Consider the following 20,745-nt stretch of genomic DNA (forward strand, 5'->3'; position numbering starts at 1 on the left):
TGAAGAAACTCATAACGCTTACAGTGCTGAAAATGAAGTTATTCATCACTCCAGGGTGATCTCCTCAACCTTTCTGAGGTTGAGCAGCTACAACTCCTCTGTCAGTGTCAAAAGCAAAGGTGGCTGCCAGAGGGCTTTCTGTGTGTGTGAATAGTCAGGGCACCTTCTCACCATTTTGCATGCCCAACAGAAGAAAAATTGCACATTCAAGCACTTTCAGAACACAATCTTCTCTTCTTCTGATGAACTTTATGTCTGAAGTTACAGGATAAATAGAGCCACGCTGAGAAGCAGGTTTTGCTTAATGCATGTGTTCATTTTGCCAGAGAGGTCACATAGCTGAGGCACAGCCCTCCTGCCCATCCAGATGATGAGCAGGGCTGCTGTATGCCATGCATTGCACACAAGTCATTTCTCCTGCACACTCCATCTTCCCATGCCTGAAAAGAGTGCCTAAGACACATCCCTGAAATGTACTCACAGAAAGCTATAAGAGGACACAGGGTAAAAATAGCAGGTGAAAGTATGCCTTAATGGCAAACTGCTCACACTTGTCACTGCTAGGAAAGCAAACAGGTTTCAAAGGAGACCCAAAATGAAGCAGCATCAAGGAAGGACCAACAGCTGCTTTGATACATACAAATATTTACAGGAGTCTGTACTTATATATGGGAAGTTATTAAAATACCACCTAAAAAAGACAACCCTAGTATGTATGCTAAAGGAAAAGGCAAATAATATAAACTCAGTGCTCTCCACAGATGTAACATGAGGTGCAAAAAAGGAGATGCAAAGGAGCTGTTACTGGAGGCAAATACAGAGCACCACAGAAGTGACAGCAATAGACAGCAGTGGAGAGTCAGCAACTAACCACTGTGATGAAGTTCTAACTGCAGTGGATTGGCCTCGGGACTGGTTCAGCTAGCACAGATGTTTGCTTTCATGCATTTCCCTGCTTGCTATTGCACAGCATGGGAAACGCGAACACCCAGGTAGCATAAAGTTAACCCTGCAAGAGACGTACCTACAGCTTTCTCCAACTCCATCCCAACATCCAAGCTGCCACGTCTGCCCTCAAGCTGCAGAGCTCTGAGCATGTCCATATTCACTGAAGAAACTGCTTCCAATATCAAGCTGCTACAGAACAGTGATCGCTGTTACCTGCATCATGTCAGGATGCTTCACTTCTGAAAAGAGGCCAATAACTTTGTTTTATGCATCTCTCAATGATGAGAGATTCACATGTGCCACTTTTGCTGCCTTTTCTCATGTTGCTATGTCAGCATGGATTGGAAGAAAGCATTACACACAAGCAGCACAAGCACACTGGCTCACAGCAGTTCATTATGTTCACCTTGCCTCCCAGCCACAGATAACAACCCTTCACTTTTGCATTACCTAAACCACACGTTGAATTCATCTATAACATTCCCCTTGCAAGAGCTCCTGACTAAGCTAATTCAAACACTCTGAAAGTTAAGCCCAAAAGGCATGCATATGTTCAAGGCATACAGCTTTATTTCCATACATTTTTCCCTTCTCCAACAGTTTTTTTTTTCTTTCTTTAAATGGGCTTAGCTGCCTATTTTTCCACTAGACCTTAATCTTTCAGGCTGACATAAGGAAAGCAAAAGGTGGACTTCTGCCTGATGCCTACGTTCTTCTTTCTTTACATCACATGCAAAAAACAGAAGCCCTTTCCCAAGGAAACTTTAACACAGAAGGAATTCAGCATATACATATGCTGTAAAGCTAAAGTGAGATCCAGCAAAACAGGAAGGTTGCATGAAGGAAGACCAATGGGAACAAGGAAAGGTAAGGGCATTAGTTGTTACATTTCTGTGATCCAAAAGGCAGTGTTCTAAGCTACAACTGCTGTGAAATTCCTGCATCTGTGCCTGGGGTCATAAAGCAAGAAGCCCCTAGCTGGGCTGCTGCCAAGGAGTTGCAGGAGCACAGGCTAACACATGTGCCTAACAGCAGCATGACCTTTGCCACCATTCTGTACAAAGCCAAGGCTGGAGTGCCATTCTCCCAGAAACAAAGGATTTCCTCCAGGAAGTGACCAGGAAAACCAGGAACTGTTTCAGGAGGTTCCCGCGAGCCATTTGCTTCATTAAACCTCTCATTTGCTGAAAAGCAGTACCATAGATGCCACCAGGGCAGCTCAGCTCATTTCTGCTTAAAATCACCAATGCATTAGCCACAGGAAACACCAGGAGCACCTGATGCACAACAATTTCTTTGTACAAAGAGCCTTCAGCAAGTCATTCAGCCAAAGTAACAGGCCTAGACTCCAGAGAAGAAAAATGTAAAAGCCAACTCCTTAACATATTCTGAAAAAACACAGTATTGCTTGAAGACCAGCCCAACATGACCAACATGAGCCCATTTTGCAGGCCTCCTGCACTTCTCCTGCAAAGTCATCCCATGCCAAAGAACAGCCCACAGCTCACATCAGCTTGATCTCACTGCAGCTATTTTAAACTCCTGAAGGAAACCTCAGAGCTATGAACCACCCCAACCACATCTTTTACTTAAGTGAAGCACTGTGCAGCAGCTCACTCCTTGCTACATACCTGGGTTTCAAGGCTCTTTTTGCTTACCCAGCCACAGGTTCTGCACCAGCCATTCCCCTCCAGGAGCATGAACGATCTGCAATGACTTCCAAACCTGCCTGCCACAGCCAGTCTATTCATGGTCTTCAAGTACCACACTAGTGTACTGTACACTACTCCTACAGATTCTGATGGCACTTGAAACACAATCACAGAACCAAAAGCAGCAGCAGTGCTGCCACAGAGGAAGCAATGAATCCTAGCATCACCCTGTTATTTCAAATTAGATTGACACCACTCCACCACCAATTGCGGAAGTGTACTGCTCCACTCTTATTTGCTTGACAGTAGATTCCCAGCACTAAAAAGAAAAATGCTTTAAAGTAAATCAAGATGACTTATACTTTCTGCCTGCCACACTGGGGAGAAGACCATTCAATAGGAGAACTCTGTACTTGCTTCTTTCATTCACAGGTGGGAGGGATGTCTCATGGAGAAGAAAATATTGCTACAGAGAAAAGAGAAAAAACCCACAGAACAACCTGCTGCTACTCTTGTTCCACTCTAGTAAAAAATAGAGAAATACTGGTTATATTTCTATTGATTAATGAACATGTACACACCACAGGTTCACTCAAAGCTAACTAATTACCATGCTGCTAAGTATCTGAACAGTTACTAAGCTCTTCATGTTATCCTGGAAAGAAAGCCATGGGCAGCAGATTATAGATCACAGTTTTGAAAGGTATTTAACAAATGAGCTTCCAGAAGAATGGATTTCCTCTGTGAAGTCAACAGCTTTCCACTGTGATGGAGCAACCTTTCAGCTCCCTCTGGTTCTTAAATTTTCATCAGATTTTCCATCAATTGTGTAACAGTCATTCAGTGGCTTTTCCTTTCCCATCGGTTATCATGACACAAACTCCTCGCAAGTAGATGAGCAAAAGGACCACTTAAAAAGAATGATGCACACAACATGCTACATTAGGAAAGGATAAAATACTAGACTGAGTTTTCCGATCCAAAGCCATAACCCAGCTTTGGTTTTCAGTTGTTTTTTTTTTTTTTTTGCTGAATTTAAGGTGCCTGAGATTTGTCAGAGGACACCAACCTTGGGTATACACTAAAGTTAGGAACTGTTTTGTTCACATCCATCTCCCCTTTTCCTAGCAGGCAAGTTAGCACCTCTGATGTATGCATTCATAATATAACGCAAGGGGAAATGGTCTTAAACTAGACCTGGCATCTCTAGTTTCCTCTTGGGTCTTAGATATCCTTGTTGCATACCTTTAGGGTTTTATACAAGCCTAGGGAGTCCTTCTCTTCACTTATAAGACTGAGAGAACACTTGTCACACAATTCATGACCGCTTACTCTGTAGAACGTGAAATTTGTACATTTGAAATCCAACCAAAATAACAAATAGCTTCTGAGTTGCTACAATACTGGGTGTAGTTATCTCGTGTTCAACTGCTCATGTTTGCCAAGCATGACAAATCATTTTTAAACCTGGAATTAACCTATACAGTCTCAACACCTTTCCCCTTGCTCCATGCAAAGTTTCAAAGGATTTCTTCCAGTGAGGCCACAAGAGCTTTATTACCTTTCAAGCATTCACACACCAAAGCACTGCAAAGCATGAGGAGCTCTGCTATATACCAAAGAAAGAATGGTGAAGCTCCTAAGCCTGGCACCAAGTATTTAATTTTGCGACTACATACTCCAAAAAGTGATACTGTGTCTAAAGGTCTGTTGCATTAAGTTGATTTTTTTTTCCTCTTTTTACATACTTTGTTACATAAGCCTTCATATTTTTCAAATTCCACTCTGCAGAAGCCTGTACACCAATGCTGCAGTTCTGCCTTAAAACAACATGGCCTCAGCCAACAAGTTGGAAGAGCTCAGGACAGAATACATCAGCTCACTCTGTTCTTCACAGTTCCTCTTCTCCAGCACCATCTTCCTGCCTGCAAACACTGCAGGGGCACAGCTGCTGCTTTTGGCAGCACGTATCTGGTTTCTCGCAGACAAAAAGAGAAAAATATTACAGGATATGTCCAAGACTTCAGGTTTTTGAGCTGCTGCAGTGTGTGGTGGATCCTGAAAGACATCTATTATGCAAGCAGGAGTTTGCATTAACTAGGGATGTTAATATGGATGGAAGAACAGAATTGGTTTGGGTACAATCTGTCTTTTTCTAGTGTGCTGTCAAGACACACAGGTTTTTTCCTTATTGAATCCTTATAACAAAGACAAAGAAGCAAATGAAGGCAGCAGGATTTTCACAACCCAGTCTAGGTTCTAGGCACACAAAGAAGCAAATGAAGGCAGCAGGATTTCACAACCCAGTCCTGCAACGAGCATCAGCACCCCTGTGCACACAGCCAAGGCGTGAAGGCACAGAATTGTGTTATTGCATGGGATGAGGAGGCAATGGCTTTGCAGCACAAACCTAGGAATACCACTTGCAGAATACCTCGGGGTCAGCAGGACTGCAGGGAAGCCCATAACTCAGTTCAAGCATTAGCCCATGATTACAGCCCATACGATTACAGCCAGCTGTGTGACCGCATGACAGATTTCCAAGGAGCACCCAGGGATGAAGGCAGGACGCTCCCACCCAAGCGGAGGGCACACCTAAATCATGACTAAGGGAGAAAGCAGCTCCAGCACTTCCTTAATCATCTATAATCTAGATTACCCTATGAGTCAAAAGTACAAAACAAATGTTCAGTGCAAAAACAAATCAGCCAGCAGGTAGCAGTATGTCTTAATGAAATTTCTGGTTTAAAAAAAAAAAAAAATATCAGATCTCTGATCTTTTACAACCAGCTCGTAAAACATTTGAGAACAAGGTTATGGCTGGTTTGACTTTACTGTGGCACTAAATGTTTTTTCTAGAGTTCATTATGTATTTAAAAAATCATTTACCATGATTGGCGCTCATAAAGAACAAGCAACCTAGCAGTAGCTTTGTCTGTAAGCAAATCCACAACAGTAATGGTCCTCAAGACAGATTTTCAAGCCAACAAGATTAAAGGCTGCCTACCCCCGTTTTACCTGCTGATGGGCAGCCAAGGCCCAATTTCTTTTTCATTCCACTTTCTAAGAGTACCTGTATGACTCATGAATGTAATTTTTTCTTCCTTATAGACTTCTTTGTGGCACTGACCAGCAGCACTTGCAGGCTCTTAAAAGGCTGTGAGGAGCTTCAAAGGGCCATTTAAGCAGCTCACCTAGCCAGAATGATAGTTACAGCATAAAGTTAGCTACTTGTAAGGCTGACAAATTGTTCACCTTGGTTTGCTTCCAAAGCAGATGTTGCTGAGCACTCCTTCACATTTTCCGCATACACTTAAAAATACACCAACAACTTGCATTGCATGGAAGAAGTAGAGGAGAACGAGATGTCCTAAAATTAAGCATAGGACTGCTTCTATTTTTAAACTGAGAAAAAATAATTTAGATGGGAAGACTCACATTCAACCAGGTGCTACTGCTTTTCAGAGCACTAATTCAAGGAGCTTCAGATGTATAAAATAGTAACAAATTCAGTAACTATGAACATTATCTTCTGTTGATTGCTCAAACTATTCCAGCACCAGTGAAACCATGTTACTCATCTGAAGAGCTACAGCCGTTTTCAGAAACTGAAGACATTAATATAAATTCAACAGCATGTTCTAATGCTAATGACAGCACTATTTTTGACTTACCTCCTGCACACGCTTCATGTTGTTGTTTTCTAAGCACAAGTGTACAGGATTTATTTAGCAGCTGTCACATAAGTTACAAAAACAGTTTCATAGTTAGTATATAAACCCCACTCTGAGAAAGTTAACATTTGGGGCTTGAGGCTCTCCATTAATGCCTGCAGTCAGAAAAGGAGTTTCCTCCTTTGGGATGCGCTGTGGGAAAGCAAGCAGCTTTCTTTCCTACAACTCAGCCAAAATAAGTCTCCTCCAAAACAGAAGAGAGAAAATCTTCCCAAGCCCCATAAAATCCAGCCTCTTACCAAATGCACAGGAGAGATTTTCATACTAAGAAAAAACACTGCTCTTCACCCTGTTGCCTCCCAAATCCCTACAGGTGCCACAACTGATATGCTTCACAGCAAACAACAGGGAAACTGGAGCAAGCAGAGAAGAGCCCCACCCCAGCCAGCAGCACCACAGCTCAGTCAGGCACACAGGGCTGCCTGTACCCCTTTATGCATAAGGTTTTCCTTGTCAAAGCACCTCCTTCTACAGGTTTAGGTACTGATCTGTTAGTGCTCCAACTGAAAAAATTCTTTCACTATTAAAAACGCAAGGAAGCTCTCTCTTCATGGGCTCATAATAAAGAGATCTGATATACTGCAGTAGTACTTGAAGCAACAGGAAAGAGATCAGGGCTAATCTTGTTTTTGGGAATAGAGCTGGGACAGCTAGCTTCAGGAGCTGCTTTCTGCCCCTACCCTAGAAACCCTGAGTTTTAAACTCATAAGAGGTGTACTGGGATCAACACTTACAAATCTGAATTATTACCATTATTTGGGAACGCTGCAAGGAAACCTTGCCTACAAGGCAAGTACTACAAGTTTACACGGACACACAGCAGGCTCTGCTGGAGCAATGAGCACAGCTTGTGCACAGCTGAGCTGGTAGCCCTCTGCCTTACTCCTCTGCTCATCATTCCTGTTATCTGCTTGCACTCCATAAAAGCGTGGGTCAAGAACAGCTTCTTTACCAGGGCAGTACCCCAGGCACTAGTCAGAGAGCAGCCCCCTCATTCTGTGCTGTGCACGGCAATATAACAAGACAGATGATAGGCAACAAAAGAACAGTTTGATGAGAAGTTTAAAGATCAGGTAAGAAGAGACTGAAGTTAACTCCCTGTTGCTGTACTAGTTTCTCCAATTACTACACACATACATCACTTACTTTCTGGTTGTTTTTCATTAGGTGTTATTGATCTCACGAAATCCTGCGGTGTCATAAAAACCTCAGATTCACCGTGTTCATTTATCACTTTCAAAGTGGCGAAGTATCGGAAGATTTTGTCTGGTGTGGAGTAGGCTCTGATCCGGTTCTCATATTCCATCACCTGGGAAATAAATTTAACCAGCATTAGACTTCAGACACCAGAACTAGGAGCCACCATAATACTGTCGAAGGTTTTGCCAAATATCCCTCCTATGCTCAGCTTCTGAGCCACCAGAAAAACTGCAGGTATCAGCTCTTGATGTCACAGGATTAAGAACGCTATGAGAATTAACTAATGGTAAGCTTTGCTTCTCCTCCGCCATTATGAAGAATAAGGTGAAAATAACCCTGAAGACACCTCAGTATTCATTCTAAACATAACAAAGCACCAATAGTAAGTTTGTTAACCCAAAGCATCTCTGCATTTTCAACCAAACTCAGTGCTGAAGGGTGTGACCCCTGACTGGTATATGAACTGATGGAAGAAAAGCAATCATTGAGATGGGAAAGAACTTCACTTCCACATTGAGGACTGGAAAAAATCCCTTGGAGCCACAGCTGTTTGCTAGATCAACGGTTTTTTCCCCCCTCTTTTCTACCACCTTGGCTAAAACCCACAGAAATGTTCCTCGGTCAGCCCACTTGCTTATTTGTTTTCTTTTGTTGCCAGTAGTGATTTTGTATCTAGAACTGTTTTCCCCCAAGTGTACAGCTACAATTAATCAAAGAAAACAGAAAGCTTTTATAAACAAAATCATTCCCTCTGAGAAGAAAAGGCACGAAGACCCACACACTGCTACATGTTAGAGCAGACAACTTTGTTAGTTTGGCTTTTCATTTCTGCATTATTATAAACCATGTTTAGTCCATTGTGTACTTGAACCTTCAGTGCTTCTGGCCAAGAGCCACAGAACAAAACCAACAATCTGCTGGAAGACACCAGGCAAGATCAAGGGTACTGCCAAGTCATCTGCAGATATTTACTACTTTAGTCCTCTTTCAGCCTTGTCCTTTAACCTTAACATTTCCACCCTGATGTTTATCAAAGGAAAGCACCCTCTCTAATCTGTCAAGGGACTCAATCCCCTGTCCAGGGAGCACAGAGCCTTTCCCCAGCACATGCTCAGTCCTCCAGCACTCTGCACCAATGCTCTGCTGTGCTGACAGCAAGTCCCACCTGCACCAGTGGAGGTGCTGATGTGGCTCTGATATTATCTTAAGCCCTCCTTCCACTCTTCATAGCACCACGACAGCTGGGTGGTCACACCCATCAGGAACACAGAAACATTCCTACAACCAGTTCCCTTCCCCGCAGCCATCTGTCAGTTCACAGAGCCTCTCTCACCTCTCCCTCTAGCCTTTGCACCCTACAAACTTAACACAAAGTCCTCAAAGATAGCAATACTGGATGGAGACCAATTATCCTATTGCCTCTATACCTGTTCTGAGATATTTCTAAGATGCTACTCGGCAGGTCTGTGACTGCCAACTGCTCTTGGTTTTAGAGCACAGCTCTTGCAGCTGCTCCTCCCCTACTGAAGGTACAAAGTCTGAAGGCTGCCTCCTTACAGGAGGAGAGTCACTGCCAATTCTCCTACCCCTACCTTAGGGAAATCTTCAAGGCCTCTGCTTTACTGCAGCGAGGCAGCTTACATTCTGCATTGACTTCAGACACAGCAACTTTCCAACACGCCACTCAGGTTTCACACTGCATCCTCAAGACCATCACGATCAGCTCTGGCAAGAGAAGCAGAGTGCCCCTTTACTACATCAGCGCTCCCATTCCACCTACACGTACTGCAGAACACAAAGCTTCCCCAGCTGACTCCCAAGCACTCATGAGGATACAGTTATGAACACACGGCTTGAGAGCAGAAAGGATTCCACTCCTTCAAATGAAGCAGCAAAACATCCCTGCAAAAACAGAACGCAAGAATGCAGTATGTGGAGAGCTGACCATCTCATTTTGCACTCAGCCAGAGGAGCAGACAGCAAAGAAGGAAATTTAAGGGTTTTCTTATGGCACATTTTCCTGAAAACATACAAAGAATGATCTTGAATAACTCAATCTGGACCAAAAAGTGTCCCTTCTAACACATTTGTTTAGATTCCAACAGGCTGTTCTCATCACAACTGAAATCACTTCTTCCCCACACTTCCCAGAGAAATGAGCAAATGCAGCAGTACACCAACCCTGCTGCCTACACTGAACTCACCATCACCTCACTGCGGATACATGATCTCACTAACTGGCAAAGACTAACCAGTATGCTGTACAACCTCTGACCACAGGGCTGGGCTGATCACGAAGGCAGTTCCAGAAAGGAGTGGCTGTGATCTGGCAAAGGAGAACAGCTCCCTTATTCAAGATTCTGGAAAGTGGAAAGCAAGCGTTAACAAGGATGCCCTGACTATGACATATTAGGTGTGTTTTTCCTTTCCAAAAGAGAGAAAAGGAGCATTTATGCATGCACACATCCTGTTTGTGAGGTTTTTACTCAACTAATTCTAAACAATCTTGACAAAACCATCCTATATAAGCCTCTTCCCACAGCTCTCTTGCCAAAATACTCCAGGTACACTCCTGGCAAAGCACTCATCCATATAAGCTTCCTTTCCCCGTTCCACAAAACCACAGAACAGTTTGAATTGGAAGAGACCTTTAAAGGCCATCTAGTCCAACCCGCCTGCAATGAACAGAGACCCCTACAGCTCCATCAGGCCCTGTCCAGCCTGACCTCAGGTATCTAGAGGGATGGGGCACTACCACCTCTCTAGGCAACCCACTATATACCAGCCCCAGATGCAGTGGAGACCAGCCAAAAATGGTAGACTTGTCCCCAAAGAACTGCAGTCTCCTGCAGTGAGGGGCCCCCAGACAGTATGCAGCTAGAAGGGAAAAGTTCCTCTTCGGCATTTCTTTAAAGAGCACAGAGAAGAAAGATGAGCTAGTAATCCCTATTGCTTTACAAAACTGAAGCTGCTGTTGAGACTGTCACGTTTATGCTAAGCCTTGGGTTAAGAGGAAAAAAAACCCACGCAGACACAAAAATAAAGCTCTAAATTAACATCTCTATTCACTTCCAGAGCATCACTTCAGCCTCCCTGTCTGCAAGAGAAAAGGATCTCTGGCAGTCCAGCTTCATTGCTCACCCCAGGCACACTAACAAGGTAGATTAATTACTGTTTGTTTTCATGGAGTTTCCTGCTGTACCACACACCAAGATGAAGTCTCAGCAGAATTACTGCTCCTGAGGCAGCATACCTGCTGGACCCAGCAACTGCTGTACACAAATCTCCATAAAGCATGCAAGATCTTTAGCAAATCAATAAATCAACCCACTTGTGTGATATACACCTACTCGTTAACCTCTGAACAAAGAAAACCCTTAAACCACCTTTTCCTTTTCTGCCCCACACAGCACACACTCCAATGGCACATGCTCTGGACGAGTCACACCAGCCCTACACCCAGCGATTTGAATTGCAGTTTCCTCCTCACTGAATCTCTGCCCAAAATAGCAATGTCACTTCTCATTTATTATTTCACCACTGATCAGCTTCATTAAAAGCAACATTGGGATAAGAAACAAGTGTTGAAATTAAGCTTAATTGAAAGCATTTTTCTCAAGGAAAACTCCCACACTATTTTCAATTACAGGAAGAGCTGGAAAATTTTTTATTGCACTTTTGCTTTTTGTTTTACTGAACATACAGAAGAGCCAGGCGTTCCCTGGGTGCTACACCCGACTGACGGGGAGCAGAATGCCCTGGGAACAGCCCTTTGTGAGTCAGGAGCCAGGCACACCTTCCTTTGCCATCAAAGCACCCAGACTGACTCACTGCCCCAGCACCAAGCACCCACCCCCACTGGGTCTGCTCAGCCACAGAGCACAGCACCTCTGTTTCCATCGTGCATTTCATGAAGAAAAGCAAGACCAGCACTTGGTTCAGAAAAGGCACATCTGGTCTTCAGGCTGGAGAAAAAAGGGCCTGCATTTGAAAGACTGTGAAATCTGTTTTAATCTGTACTCTTCCCACTGAAGCTGCTGCTCCCAAGTCAAGCAGGCTGCATGATATTCCCAGCACACCCCTTCGGAACCCTCCATGGCTGGCTCGTGTCTTACTTGGAAGCACAGCCACATTCCTCCTGCCTAATATGGGAAGGAAGAAGCTGCTCAGCATGGGCACTGTCTCCTAACAACTGACTGAAAGTCCTAGCTTGCAAGAGAGTGTTCCCCAGCTTCTTCAGCCAAAGCAACAAACCATGTAAGAGATCAATCGCTACACTCAAAATATTATAAAGTGTTCTTTCTGAAAAATAAAAGCATGTGTGAAGGTGGATCACATCTTTGCTCTCTGCAACCTGCCTCCATCTGTCCACAGTGAAGAAATAATCTACTCTTCTTGAGTGGTACTGGCACAAGTGAAGCCTCTGCTGAGGCTGTCAGGCTACCTGACTGTGAATTGACAAGAAAAAAAATAAGGAGCTGGGAATTCATATTCCCTGGACAATTCTGAAAGTCTCCGTGTAGTAACTTGCAACATAAATTCAGAACAGAATGTCACAACGGGGAAAGCCCACAGCCCCAAACACCACATAGCAACTGAAACTTGTGTAATCTAATCAAGAAGAAAATAAGATTCAGCAACCTCAAACAAAAGTTACAGCGCTTTTTTTGGTTGTCGTATGCTTTTTCTGGTTTTTGCTTGTTTGTTCTTTTTTATGAAAAGCTGTTAAGCCACTCTATGACTATCCACAATTTAACATATAATGTGATGCAGCCTCCAGGATATGGACTTAAAAATAATCACCAGAAACAAATTATACAGAAAAGGAATTGTGAAGAGCATATACTCCCATTGTCCTCTTTGGCACTGCAGAGATATTAAATCATCAAACATAGCCCAATAAAACTGACATCCAGACAAGCTTAAAAAATAAAATACTGCAGCCTGCCAACTCCCAGTTACAGGACATTCCATCAGGCCAAGTTATACATCCTGTAATAACAGCATGCTTACAGATAGCACCAAACCAGGCAGACACTTCTGAACAACCCAAAGCTCTCAGGATTACCCACCAAAGGCAGGTCACAAGCTGATGATACAACTCATTACTCAAACTTTGCTCCTCTTAAGAAAGCTTCTCATACAAAAATAGGCACAGCAAACAGACGAACAGGATGCTTGCAGGTTTAAAGCCATTCACTGGTTCCCTGTTTTGCACTCACCACCACCAGCTATGAAGCAGAGAACCATCCCTCAGACATCCAACAAGAGGGAAGAAAAGGGGTGCTGAGATTCAGAGGCTCTGTACTTCCCAAAAAGGCAGGTTTAAATTTCAAGAAACTCAAGGTATCATGCCAAAGAAGGAAGTTCCCAAAATAGAACAGCCATTTTAGAAAAACAAAGACAAGCACAGCCCAAAAGCCTGACTGAATGTCAGTCAGTGCTATACTAAATGATTAATAAAGCATTCTGCAAGTTCACTCCATTTCTCCACTGCCATACAATTGCTGCAGGTAGAAGATAACCAAGTTTCACACCTTACGATCTCTGAAGCCAGAACGCTGCTTCTTCTTCCCTTCTGGCTGAGCCTGCTCACTGCCCGATGCCACGGCCCTCCTGCCCTCATCGCCGCCGCTCTCTCCCTCCTCCCAGTGCTTCACCTTCTCACCCGACTCTGCCCTTGAGTCACGGTTCACAGAGTCTTCTGCATAGGCCCTGCAACAAGCAGAAAGACGACAGTTCAGTAAGTTAATGAGAGGACTGATTGGGAAGAGCACACCATAATTCCTCTAGCCCTAAATTCCACTAGTTTCTCAAAAAAAAGATTTCTATAGAAGTGACAGACGTGCTTTTGACTACCAGCACTGAAGGATTCAGAAAGAACAGGATCTCCATTTCAGCACAACTGATGTATTTTTTTTTTTTTTTAATATCTCCAACAGCCAACAGGCTGTTTTATTTCTCTCTTTTACCAACAACTTCTCTAAATCCCAATATTTTGGGATCTGCAACAACAAAAACTAGAGTTACTTATCCTCACACTAGAAGCTCTCTGTAGGCAGGGTAAAGAAAGGACCCTCTCTACTGGTCAGACACAAGATCATCAGCAGCCCTGCATGTAGCCAAGGCACTACTTAAAGTCTCTGTCTGAGCAAGGTTTAGAACCACCAGCTAACAGTGTGGGGGTTAAACAGAAACATGATCCACTCACAAGCCAGACAAGGCCACATCTTTTCTACACCTTATCTGTAAGGCAGTTAATAACCAGAGCTCAGACCACATCAAGCATCAGTAGGGTTACAATCCCTACACATGTTAACTTATCACAAACTTTGCAGCTAACAGTTTGGTTAAACTCACTCCTTTCTGAGGGCTCTAACAGCTTGGGCAGCCATCCCAGTCCGCTTGTAACTTCAGCTAAGGTACCATTACTTTTGTGTTCCTGGGGATTTATTTTGGACTAATCACACATACCGGGCTCACACGCAGCTGGGTGCTGCTCATTAGCCAGCAGCCAGCAAAGGAAGGCTGGTGCTCTGTGCTCCCTGCAACCACAAACATGATTATTTACAGCAGCATGACTTGGTTCAAAAAAAAAAAGCTGCCTTTAGAGAAAAACAAAAGTAAACAGGATTTTGGAAGTCTCCCAAGCTTCAAGCAAAAGGCTCTGCTCATTTCATCATTTCATCCTACCAGCTTCCCAACAAACAAGCATGGTATGCAAAATAGAAGTGTATACACCTCTCCAGCAACACAAAGCTTTGCAGCAACTTCAGCAGGTCACATTCCAAGAAGAAACAAAGCAAGTGCTCCTTCAATTAATTTAGATGTTACCAAGGTAAAAAAAACTCCCCCACTAACATTCAATAATTCACTAACAGTTATAGTATAGGATTAATTTCTAAGGGCTAAACAACTCCCAAACCTTGGCCAGGAGAAAAACTTACCCATGGGAAACAATCAACTTTATAGAACAAGCTCCTAAGAAGCATGCTTAAGAACAGAAAGGATCACTATGAAAGCAAGCTGATTTTTGTTTCTATTGTGATAACTGCAGCAGACTACCAAAAGAAGTCCAACAGCTGCCACCGTGTGCCCAGCTTTACTTTGAACACAACAGCCCACTATCCTACAGCTGGGTTAAAGCAGCTTGGAGACTTCTAGCCTGAAGTGGGAGAGAATACATCAAACATAACACTGGGAGAGCTTTATTTAATAAAACACACAAATGCTTGGTGAAGTAGTGTACTAATGAAGCCTCTTTGCACAAAAAAGAGAGTAATGTACCAGTCTATGCTTCCTTTAAGTATCACCATCTTTAAGACTTGCACTGAACCACATCTGGTTCCAACTGCACAGCAGTTGGACAATGTGGGGAGCAGACCAGCAACCACACTGTTTCATTTTGGTCAATGCATGGCTGGCTCCAGCTGAGACTCCAGCAGCAGTACTAACAAGGAAAACCCTTGTCTGCAGGCAGGATATCAGCCCCAGACAGCTTAAAGAGAATCCCTTGGGACAAGGTTCTGGGGACAAAAGCAGCAAAAAATGATTGCTTGTATATACAGCTAAGCTACTCCATATTAAACATGCCAGAGGATAGCTGTATCAGGGAAGATTTGCTCTTGTAACACTTGACTGACAGCAAACCAGAGAAGGGATAAATAAAATTTACAAATCAAACATTTTCAGCAAAACCTACGCGTTCCTTCAATCCATCTTGCTGTCAAGCTAGACGGCTACTGTGATGCAGACAGACTCTTCAAACACAGTAGGCTCCCCATCCTCCCTCCCCACTTCTAGTTGATCTAGGTAATTAACTCTCCTCTACAGATGGATCACCTTCCCACCATACAAGCAAGATGAAATATGAGAATAGAAGCAGAATTTATTGCCTACTTCACAAGCACGGTTGCAAACAGTATCTGTTATTCCTTGCCTCCAGGCCGCAGTCCAAACTACTCACTGAGTTCACCACTGCTCCCCACTACACCTACAATGAGGTATTTTATGTCCTGCACAATCCCCCCCCGTTTTAAATCTTGGCTTTCATCACCTGCAATATCCATACTGCATCCATATAAAGGAGTCCTTCAGTGCAGACACCAGCACAGGCGACAGAATCCCACCTTTCCAGAACCACACCCTGCTACGCTGCCACCAGAGACTCCGCAACCTCTTCTGAGCAGAGCCACTTGCCAGCTGTAACTTTGTTTCCATTCCCCTGCTCAAGTCAGCATGCCAGCTCTTCAATAAGCAAGAACAGGCCTGCTGCTACAACTTCTACATGAAGAGGGGACAAAAGTAATCAAGACTCACTTCACTGTGCATCAAGATAAGATGCCAATCTTTCTCCATTTAGCGTCCTGGATGCAAGCTGCCAGGCTTGGAACCTTCTGGTCTCCTTGGGATTTTTCCTGCCTGCTGAACTAATTAGAAGGCAAAGAGTATTTCTCACCTACCTAGTACTCTCTCCTTGTTAACACTTGGAGAAAGCCAACAATCAAGTCTAAGACAGCATTCATCTCTGTCAACAGAAGATCCTTAGTTACCACAGCAGGTTACTCAGTGCTAACCACTCACTTGGCAAATCATTCAAGAAAGCCAAACACATGCAACCATAGGATCTACATCCAAGAAGGATCCTGCAGTTTGTACCAGGGACTGGAAAAAGGCTCCAGTTGCAGCCTTCTCATTTAAAGAAGTTACAATTCCTCATTTTGAAGAGTTTTTCTAGAGCGTCTAGATAAATCAAATGGAAGTATTTTGAAATAACAAAGCTTTGTGCCAGAGACAACAGTGCTCAGTTATTCTAATCCCAAAAGCAGCAGAAGAGTATTCAGCTACCAGATACCAGATAAGTAGGCTCAGAAGGAAACACGGAATCTAACTAACTTGGGCATCCAGGTGTCAAAGACCTTGCCACAGAACCAGAAGCAGAGGAGATGAATCCTGCCTGACAGACACATTTTTCAGCAGAACAGAGCCACAATACTCCTTGCATACAAACATCTTATCTGGAGACACCTATGTGAGGCTTAAAGCCACTTCAGGCTTTCATAATGAAATGCAAGAGCAAGCTTTGTCTGCTTTGGATACAAGAGACAAAAATATGCATTCTCCAATAATGGAGAGACTATGTGACAAGCTGTCTCATCTTCGCTCCACCACAACCAATTACTAAGATATTAACCTGAAGTGATGAATATCCAAAGCCCAGTTTCTCAGGACTTTCTTTCCCACAAATCTCTTCACTACTTACTCTTTATTTTCCAAAGCATTTGATATTAACACAAGTCAGCACAACTAATTTGTGGCCAGAACTGTAATGAAAACATGACAATATTAAGACAGGCTCCAGAGACTAATAATTAGATTGAGGAGATGGCTCTTGGACAACAGCCATAGCCCAAAATAGGTCCAAGAGTATAAGGAAACAGCAGCATAGTCTGTGAGACATGCACACCCCTCCTTCCAACCCAGCCAGCAGCAGGCATATCCATGATTAGAGCACATTCACAGCCACTAAAGGGACATTCAAAGAAAGGCTGGACAAAACCTAGAGAGCAGCAGGAATATTTAAGAGTCCAGAACAGCATGGGAAAACTTGACCTAAAGTCATCAGGTTGCTATAAAAAAAAAGATGAGAACTGCAATATGCATAAACAGCTGCTGCAGAGCTTATGTTGGCCTGGTAAGGACAGGACAAGCAGCAGATGTGCTTTGGGACATCATAAGGGAAGAGATTTGTACACTAGAGAAAAAGGGAAAAACATGAGTTTACATACATACACAATCTGTGTAAGGTGAGGAGAGGGAAGCAGTAGAATCAGCTGTGGGAGTGCATTTACTCCATCACTGCTCTTTCATCACCAGAGAATTGCTATAAATAAGCACGACAGCTGCCTGTCAGGACCAGGCTGGAGGCACCCAGCATTGTCTTGGCAGCAAACAAGCTGACAGCACACACTCCCTCCCACTCCCTTTACTCTGGGGGCTGGCACCAACATGCAATGCAGATGGACAGGCCAGAGCACGAGGACCTCTGCTAGAGCCCCCTCTGAAGGAGACTGCTGTGAAGAAGGTGAACCTGAACTCTTTTAGGTCAGTCTTACCAGCTAACTCAGCTCATGCAGGATAATGTGCCACTCCTCAGAGACATCTTCCTGCCAGCCTGCAGAGGAAAATAATTGCTTTGGAAAAGGTTGTCAACCCTAATGACACACTGGAGGCATCCCGCTGACATTACCCTAATACCCTCATGAACTGTAAATCTCTGCACCGTAAGTTCTTAAGCCAGGAAACACTGCTTATGTTTCCAAGCAGAGCTCACCAAGTGGCAGACAGGAAGGTGCCCCCAGGTTGCAGCTGACTGATGCACATGGCCAAAGCTTAACTACATCTGCCACAGAAAAAAAAAAAAAAAGCCTGAAGCTACAAGCCTGTGTTCTCCACTTCTCTGATGTGCTGCTCACCTGAGTCTCTCTTCATCCAAACTGTACTTTAAACATCAACAAGCTCAACAGCTCCTTCCCAAAGAAAATTACAGTTGCTTTCACTCAATGCTGCAATTCCCCTTGAGCTTGTCCCTGGGCATTCAGATGGTACAGTACGGTCCAAGAGGGCCAGGTAATCCTATAAAGCGGCAAGGTGGGTGAAGACTGCATGAAGCACAGGAACTCAGTAAGATCAGAGCTGGCATTCCATTCTCCATTCCTGGTCCTCCCAAAAGACAGCAAGCTCACCACCAATCAGACAGCAGATGTTGCTTTCAAGAAATAAGAACATCTTATGTTGGAAAGTAAGGGAAGCAAAGCATTCTCCAATTCCACAGACTTTTTAAGGGGGCCCCACATAAGGACAGAACACACTTAAGGCGATATGAACCTGGCTTCTTCAGGCTAAAAATTGAGCCAGATCACAGTCTAAGAACTACAGTTATCGACTGCTGAAAATGGTTTTATTGGATGTTTAAAGCTTATACTCAAGGATGAAAAGGATGCAAAAAAATTACAACTTGAACTTTGAAAACAAACACTGTAGAAACAGGGTAACAAAAAACAGGAAGGACAAGACAACAACGTTAGACGTACTTAGTATACAACAAAATCTAAGTACGGCACATAACTGGTAAGGGGCACAAACACCCAAGCAGGGAATAACGCCCAACAGAATATGGTCTTTTTACTGTCAAAGTTGTCAAAAACAACAGGAGCATGTAATAAATGAAGGTTGTTTATTGTGTTACCGGAAGTGACAGATCTATAAAAACAGAGCAAGTGTTCATTTTGAAACATCATGGCTTATGTTCTCTGTATCCTGACATTCTCAGGAGAGCAGAGACTTCCTCCACTTAAATGGGGCTAAGACTGACCTTACAGAGCAGCACTGTAGGTATGTAGTTCTACCCTCCTGCAAGAGCCTGAGGCTTAGTTTTAATAAGAGCTGGCCAAGACCTTGTGCCTGGCTGTTGTGGATACTCAGTAAGCTTTAACATGTGTTATTCACATTTGAAAGGAACAAACAGGGCAATGGGTGTAATGACAGATTTGTTATTTAGGCTTTTTAGTTACAGGACTGTAAAGAATATAGTGACAAGGGTTTATAGAAAGCAAGTCTTATGCTAAACAGATGTCATCTCTTGATGAGATTACCAGCACTGCTGATAATCACAATAACACCCGTGTAATGAATCCAAGTTCCCACGTGGCATTTCACTTAGTATTAGATGATACTGTGATGAATAAGCCAGAATAACACAAAAATCAACATGGCACATTCAATGGATTAAAGAGATGAATAACATATCTATACACAAACGTTTGATCATCGAGTGGGTGAGCTTCTCCCGAGCTCTGATAAGGGTAAACTCCCAGCCCTGTGCCATCTCCTACTAATGGCCTCAAGGACAAAGTCACTGAGTCCCTTGCCATCCATCAGCAGAGATCGAGAGCTTCAGTTTTGCTCATTCTGTGAGCTGAGCACAAGCAAGCACACAACACCCATGAAGATGGCCAAAGAGCGAGGGGAACATCTGGGAACAACAAAGACATATCCACAAGAGTGGTTTCATACACGCTAGAACATGTGAAAGTACAGGAATCTCACATCAAGGCTCAACATTACACACTGCTCCTGTTCAGCACTTCTGGGAAGCTGTCTGCATTAGGTCTGTTCTCACCTCCAGCAATCACATGCTTTATTTGCATGACAGCACTACTCATTTAGCAGTGACATTACATACACCAAATATACACTTAAGAAAATACTAACATGATCAGTGACTTTCAGTATTTACTTGCTCTGAGTTTCTTGACAGTATTTAGTTTCTCTAAAGACAGACAAATTAGGTTTCTTGAATAATGTAAAATAAGTCTATTAATCCAAAGACCACTATTTTCCATCAGGCTTAATGAGCCCATACTGATAATTAACCATTGTGAAGAAATCTTAGGCAAGATAGACCCCAGCACCCAGTCTTCTGCTTGTTAGACATGAATTCTTATCAGCATCTGTGCTACAAGCCATGAAGTGAAAATGAACTACAACATTAATCACTGCAGCATCTGGTTCTGTTCTGCCAGCTACAGGCTCAGCCCTGCAAAGCAAGAAGAAATTGGTGAGCCCACTCACGTGCACTGAGAAAGGCACATTTCCACACCAGAGCACTTTATAGGCACCCAACACGCAGCATGTGTCTTCATGATCCTGCTTTTCAATCCATCTTCATTCCCATTAAGGAGGACATGAGAGCAAGAGAGCAAATATAGAGCTAAGGTAAGTGGTGTTGCCTGAGTGCTGAACTTATTTAAGAGAGTTTAGAAATGAAGACTAACTTGAGCAAAACAGGGAGGAAGAAAGGGAAAAAAAATGTTCCAAGCATCTGATGGATGACTTTCATAGTTAACCTACAAGATAGAGTTATTTAGATGCAACACAGACGTTATTGCTTTGGATACTTAAAGGACTCTGCAGTCTGACTTACTGGCAAAGAAAGAGACTTGAGATCCCTTCTTGAGGGAAATGAGGTTGCTTCAGGCTTCTCTTGGTCTTCAGACAGCAAGGGAAGATCCCAGGAGGGCAGCCAGAAACAGAACAAATTTCAGGTCATGCAGTTATCACATCTGGAAGCCCAAAGGCAGCCACATTTGGGACCACTGATGGCTCTCCAGCTTATGAGGTGCTCACAGTAGTGTACCAATGATTTCAGC

At 43.5% G+C, this 20,745-nt stretch overlaps 1 protein-coding gene across 5 annotated transcripts in view; it reads right to left on the bottom strand.

Annotated features, from left to right (window-relative positions):
* MICU1 (mitochondrial calcium uptake 1) overlaps positions 1-20,745 on the bottom strand; it is a 91,814-nt gene that overhangs the window by 51,462 nt on the left and 19,607 nt on the right. For 4 of the 5 annotated variants that reach the window (XM_090144948.1, XM_031602947.2, XM_090144945.1 and 1 more), the window contains 2 exons: positions 13,072-13,249; positions 7,481-7,643 (listed from right to left, as the gene is read on the bottom strand). In XM_090144948.1, the coding sequence (XP_090001074.1) occupies positions 7,481-7,643; positions 13,072-13,249 (341 nt within the window). The remainder of the gene's footprint in view (positions 1-7,480; positions 7,644-13,071; positions 13,250-20,745) is intronic. The other variant, XM_090144947.1, reaches the window with a different exon arrangement.

Source organism: Phasianus colchicus, chromosome 8 (genome assembly GCF_987193195.1).
Source record: "Phasianus colchicus chromosome 8, bPhaCol1.hap1.1, whole genome shotgun sequence".
Lineage (NCBI taxonomy): Eukaryota > Metazoa > Chordata > Aves > Galliformes > Phasianidae > Phasianus > Phasianus colchicus.